At 43.8% G+C, this 6,658-nt stretch overlaps 1 protein-coding gene across 1 annotated transcript; it reads left to right on the top strand.

Moving 5' to 3' along the window:
* Window positions 1-4,444: 4,444 nt before the first annotated feature.
* LOC121814699 (olfactory receptor 2K2-like) lies at window positions 4,445-5,815 on the top strand. The gene has a single exon (XM_042221806.1). The coding sequence runs from the start codon at window positions 4,610-4,612 to the stop codon at window positions 5,579-5,581; it is 972 nt and encodes a 323-aa protein (XP_042077740.1). The 5' UTR covers window positions 4,445-4,609; the 3' UTR covers window positions 5,582-5,815.
* The last annotated feature ends 843 nt before the right edge of the window (window positions 5,816-6,658 follow it).

The raw sequence follows: 6,658 nt of genomic DNA, 5'->3' as shown, positions 1-6,658 counted from the left end.
AGCGCTAGAGCCAGAGTAGGGGAGAGGCGAGCTGGAACAAACCATTTTGGGAGGAGGGGTTATCTATACTTTTGTTGTTACAATGTTATGTCTCAAACAAGTACAGTAATGTATGCTTTTTATATTTTTAGTAGTGTGTCACACAAAAAGCAAATATTGTCGAAAAAAAGTAAGAAATCTTTGGGGGTGCTTTGATTCGTTTTGGGGGTGCTGAAGCACCCCAGAAATGGGCTAAAATTGCCCCTGATGTAACTCAAGTTATTTCATGATAGTTGAGGCATTGTATAACTAAAATAATTTGTTATACTTGAGCAATACTTGACTGAAAGATGAGTGATGGAAGAAGCATAGATAAAATAGTAATGTATGCACTCTGCACTGTGTGCATAGATTGGTTTTTGACCAGGACTGGATCATTTGAGATCTGAACCCTGTGGGTTCAGTGGCGAGCCAATCCCAAGAGAGTGACTGTCGACGGACCAGAGTACGGTGTGGCCAGCCGTGGGATCCATCTTCAGCGAACCTCAGGACTATAACTACATTCCTTGACACAGATAAGACTAACACTTTAAAAATCTACCCGGGTAGTGTTAGAACCAGTGGACAGAAACACACACACACAACACACACTCAACACACGACATAACACACTTTAAAAATCTACCCGGGTAGTGTTAGAACCAATGGACAGAAACACACACACACACACACACACACACACACACACACACACACACACAGAGAGAGAGAGAGAGGACTCTAATTTAGAGGAAGCTCTTTAATTGAAACTCTTTGGAGAATTTCCTTAAAGAGGATGTTTGGTTTTGATTTTATTTTTGAGCCCTTTAATGTGCGTTTGTGCACTGTAGGAAGCCGGCTTTAGACAGGCAGGGTTTGTAAACTTTACAACTTTCAATACAGTTTCTATTCAAATCACATCTTATCTATCATTGTGTGGTTCCTTCTCTGCTGATCCTTTCAAGGCTCCATAGTCTTACCTAGAACTTCCTGATACTAGTCCAAAGTTGTCAAGACAATAATTTAATGCGTATCTCATATTATTTAATTGTAATACCTGTTACACTATTGTGGGCATACTCAACCCATGGGAGTTGCTCACTCCAAGTTGTCTGATTGGTGGATGCCAAGCACCGGAGGTCCGCCTCAAGTTCCTGATTGGCCCGTTCCGTCTGGCCATTAGTCTGAGGGTGGAAACCAGAGGAGAGACTGACCTGCGCTCCGAGGGCATTGCAGAATGCTTTCCAGACCCGTGATGTGAACTGCGGCCCCCTATCAGAGACGATGTCCGTGGGGATTCCGTGAAGGCGAAAGACATGGTTAGTCAGGAGTCGAGCTATTTCTAAAGCACTGGGGAGCTTGGGGAGGGGGACAAAGTGAGCAGCTTTCGAAAAACGATCAATGATAGTAAGGATGACTGAGTTACCTGATGAGGAAGGAAGGCCCGTGATGAAGTCCATTGCAATGTGTGACCACGGGCGGCCAGGGGTCGGTAGGGGTTGGAGAAGGCCGGAAGATGGCTGATTGACGCTCTTGTTTTGAGCGCATGTAGGAGGGGCAGCAATGTATTTGCGGACGTCCTTAGCTGAAGACGGCCACCAGGCGAAGCGTTGGAGGAAGGTAATGGTGCAGTGGACCCCAGGGTGGCAGGTGAACTTGGCCGTGTGAGCCCAATGCAAAACTCGTGATCTGACAGTAGAGGGAACAAAGAGTAGGCCCGGGGGACCCATACCCGTACAGGGTCCGGTTCCGTTCGTTGGGCCTCTCGAATAGCTGGCTCAATCTCCCAGGTTAGGGCCCCGACACCACACGTGGAAGGAAGAATGAGGGTGTCCTCGGCAGCGTCTCCGGACTTGGGAAATTGGCATAAGAGGGAATCGGGTTTGACATTACGAGAGCCGGGTCTGTAGGTGATTGTGAATTGGAATCTGGTGAGAAACAGAGCCCACCTAGCTTGACTGGCATTGAGTCGTTTCGCGGACCGGATGTATTCCAAGTTTTTGTGGTCTGTCCAAACCACGAACGGTTGGGCAGCTCCCTCCAACCAGTGACGCCACTCTTCTAAGGCCAGCTTGATGGCCAATAGCTCTCAGTTCCCCACATCATAAGTATCAGAAGTAACCACAAGGATGAAGCTTACCGCCTTGTCGCTGGGAGAGCACTGCCCCCACTCCTGCGTCCACCTCCACGACGAAGGGTTGACTGAGATCAGGTTGGATGAGGATGGGTGCAGAGGCAAAGCGCTCCTTCAGGCAAGAGAAAGCCTGGCGAGCCGGTTCATCCCAGTGGAAGGGGACCTTGGGTGAGGTGAGGTGAGACGAGTCAGGGGTAGAGCGAGCTGGCTATAGTTGCGGAAACGGCGATAAAAGTTAGCGAAACCCAAGAAACTCTGAAGCTGCTTGCGATGGGATGGAGTGGGCCAGTTTAACACAGCCTGAACTTTGGCGGGGTCCACTTTCAGGTTACCTTGTTCAATGACATAGCCCAGGAAAGAGACTGTGGAAGCATAAAACTCACATTTTTCCCCCTTCACGAAGAGACGGTTTTCCAGGAGGCGTTGGAGGACCTGCCTGACATGGCGTTTGTGTTCAGAGACAGAATGAGAGAAAATGAGGATGTCATCCAGATAAACGAAGACGAAGTGGTTAATGAAGTCCTGCAGTACGTCGTTTACCAGGGCCTGAAAAACAGCTGGGGCATTGGTGAGACCAAACGGCATGACAAGATATTCAAAATGACCAAGGTGAGTGTTGAAGCCAGTTTTCCATTCATCCCCCTCCCTTACCAGGGATACGCGCTGAGCAAAGGCCTGCGTTAGAGCGGTCAAAAGCTGATTGATGAGCTGCAGCATTTGTTCGTGGCGTTCCAAAACCTCCTCGGCCGTAAGGACGCGCTGCTGGGCGGCAGAGTCCGCTGAGTCCATATTCTGGCTGGATCGTTATGTTAAGGTTCAATGCAGGGGACTCAAACGCGGGACTCCTGAATCAGCTGAACAGAAGTGAAATCCAAGGGGGAAATCACTCGCTCTCCAACTCTCCACATACACGACAGCAGTCCTTTTCACACTTGACACACAGATTCACACGGGAAAGGTAATCCAGGGGGTCTGTAGATAAGGAAACAGGAATGAGACGATATTCACAAAAGACACTTGACTTATCTTGAGCTGTAGCTTGACTCTCACTGACGCGTGGTAGACAACGATCCAGCGAAGACCAGCAGTCACCTCCTGGCTTAAATGCCGTTCACCTTGATGGGCATCAGGTGTGTTCTTTTCCGTGGTGGGCCGAGGGCGTGAACCCACAATGAGTTCCGCCCCGGCGACAGAGAGGAGGAGAGAGAGAGAGCACGAGAGAGAGAAAAAGACAGAAAAGGCCGATCAGCATCTCGCCGATCCCCCGGGCCATGAAACTTGGGGCAGGAACTCGTCCCTGACCTGAAGTGGGCCCTCCACCCTTTTCCGGCTGAGGACCATGGCCTCAGATTTGGAGGTGCTGATTCTCATTCCCACTGCTTCACACTCAGCTGTGAACCGTTCCAAAGCGAGCAGAAGGCCATCACCCGATGAAGCCAACAGAACCACAAAGTAGAGATGAGATTCTGAGAACACCCACAAAGAGCTTTCTGACGTAGCTTTGCCGCTGCTCCAGGTGGCTCAGCACAGAGTGGAGAGCTACGTTGATGGCATCTTCTATGGATCTGTTCGCATGATTTGCAAACTGGTAATCACTGGTCTCACCCTAACTATCCTCAAAAATAGAATACTTACCGTGGATCACTTCCACTTGAAGTGGTCCCCACATATAGACTCTATCCAGAAGAAGGCCCAGCAGAGGTTATGGTTCCTGCAGCAACTCAGAATTTGCAACCTGATCTCTGAGACCATGGTTTTACGCAAAAAAACTTTGATTTACTCTTTTCTGGGCTGGAGGAAAAGGGGGTGATCGTGGTGCAACGATAAGGTTACATCACTCTGCAGAAAATTGGAGAGGTACCTGGGATGGAATCTTTCCATTGTGGAATAGGAAAGGTAGAGAGTGAGCAGGCGGCAGAGTAACAGGTAAGTAGCAGGTAACAGCTGCAAACAAGTCTTTTTTCCACAAAGTTACTAAGAGGCAAAGACAAAGCAACATTCACAAGAACTTCTTACTGTCTTTCTAGTGACTTCAGCAAACGTCAGAGAGCCTGATCATTATCACTGAAGCAACAACGATCTGACTGGACTACGAAAGACTACAAACGAAAAACAGAAGAAAACCACAACAAGCCCTGGACAAATATGTTTAATTGGCATAAATGTAAGAAATTCCTAACAGTATTATGAAGAAAGCATTTTTTAAATAAAGTTGTAAAACGTTTTAATATTTCTTTTTCAAGAACCTGCAGGTTTGTTTTATTATGTGTTTAGTACATGATACATATTAAATCCCCTGTGATTTTCCAAAGCTGTGAGCTTTCATTCCAGATCAATGATTGGCTGGTTTGAAATCCCAGCTCACGTGTTGCTGTTATCTGTACCTGATAGAGGAGAGAGGAGAACAGAGACCAGATACAGTGAGAGACTAGGCTTCACTTACATCTCTCAATCACAATGAATAATGTTTCTGTAATAACAATGTTTTTTCTTTCAGGTTTCAATGAAACAGTCAGTCACAGGTTTGTTCTCTTTTTCCTCAGTTTGTTGTGTTACTGCATCATTTGCCTGCTAAATGTTTCTCTCATTGTGATCATCATCTTGGACAGCAACCTCCATGAATCAATGTATATTCTGCTCTGTGTCTTTTGCATCAATGCACTTTATGGAACAGCAGGTTTCTACCCCAAATTTCTCTGGGATCTCCTCTCTGATGTTCATCTCATCTCATATTATGGTTGCCTTATTCAGACTAAGGTGATTTATTCTTTTGTCTGTGGTGAACTGTCGATTCTTGCACTCATGGCATATGACAGATATGTGGCCATATGTCAGCCACTGAAGTACCACTCTATCATGTCAAAGCAAAGAGTCATTAGGTTTGCATGTTTTTTGTGGTTAACAACCATCTGCATTGCGGCTACAAATGCCTTTCTAACATCCAGACTGAAGTTATGCAGCCCGTATCTTTCCACACTCTTCTGTGTGAACTGGATTATTGTTCAACTCGCTTGTTTTCCAGCACAAACTATAGTTAATGGCATATTTGCAAATATTACAATAATTATTTATTTGCTTCATGGTGTTTTTATAGTTTGGTCCTATATGTATATCATTCAAACATGTGTAAAGTCTATAGAAAACAGGGCAAAGTTCATGCAAACATGTGTCCCACATCTCGTCTCATTATTTACTTTTGTTGTGGCAATACTTACTGATGTTATAAGTATGCGACTGGGTTCGAAAGAGTTGCCTCGGACCCTTCAAAACTTTGTAGCATTAGAGTTTCTTGTCATTCCTCCTATTATGAATCCTCTGATTTACGGTTTCAAACTGACCAAAATTCGAAAAAAAATTTATAGTGTTGTTATTTTAAAAAGAACTAATTTTTGTTTTATTCGATCAGAAAATAGTTTCACACACAGCTAAGTGTCACACCCATTGTTTGACATCCATTTTAAAATAAGTCCAAAAAAATGTTTAATTTTTACTGAAATTTGTGTTTTATTTGGAGTTGTCTGAAAACATGTCTATTGATGTGAGCGGATATGAAGTTTTATTATTTATCTGCATTTCCCAGATGATTTACATTTTGTAGATGTCTTTGCACTAAATGTATTTTTGATGGTCACCTGCCTAATTACCAAAAAAACACTGATATGTAGAAAGGCTGTAAATTTCAGTCTTTCTTCTAGAATCAGAATCAGAATCAGAAAGGGGTTTATTGCCAAATGTTGAGCAGGTTTACAACATTAGGAAATTGCTGCGGTGCTTCAGTGCAAACATAGTGTCATAAATAGCACTTAAATAGACATGAAAAAATAAAAGTAGGAATAAGAATTAAAAGTGCTACGTAGAAAGATATGTGCATGAGATATACATGAGATATATACATGAGAATAAGAAAGAGTGCTACGTAGATAGATTATTACTGTTCAAGGAAATAACAGGCACCGTGGAGACTGCACATGTGAAAAGGATTAAAAGAAAAACTGCTTTAGATGTGGCAGCACTATCAGAGTGTCAATCTATTTTGATATTATGCTGTCTTATAAATCTGATCCACAACCACATGGATGTGAAGCAGTTTTAGTAGTTTTCTCAGTTTTATCCTCTTTTTCTTTAACACTTATTGAACCAGTCAGAGGTTTTAGCAACTGGACCAGTTTTAGAATTTCTGCTTAATCAAACATGAAATCCGTTTTTACTTAACACTTGTACAATTAAATGGCTTTTCCATTGTTTGAAGGATTGAAAGTTGAAGCTGAACATTTACAGTGCAAATCAGTTTTTCTACATGACAAAATGTTTCTTTTTACTGTATTAAGTAAAAAGAAATGAGAAATCTGTTAAATAGTAAGAAATAAATGTGTACAATTGCAAAAAAAAAAAAAATCTGGTAGCTCATTTCTCAGCAGCAGGTGAGGCCAAGAAGCACCACATCCCACACAAACTACCAGCAAAGGCCTCCCCAATAGGCGTGTTCTCTCCCTGCTGTTCTTGACC

Source organism: Haplochromis burtoni, unplaced genomic scaffold (genome assembly GCF_018398535.1).
Source record: "Haplochromis burtoni strain Fernald_Lab_line unplaced genomic scaffold, NCSU_Asbu1 Contig_74, whole genome shotgun sequence".
NCBI lineage: Eukaryota > Metazoa > Chordata > Actinopteri > Cichliformes > Cichlidae > Haplochromis > Haplochromis burtoni.
This window is presented reverse-complemented; position numbering and strand designations above follow the sequence as displayed.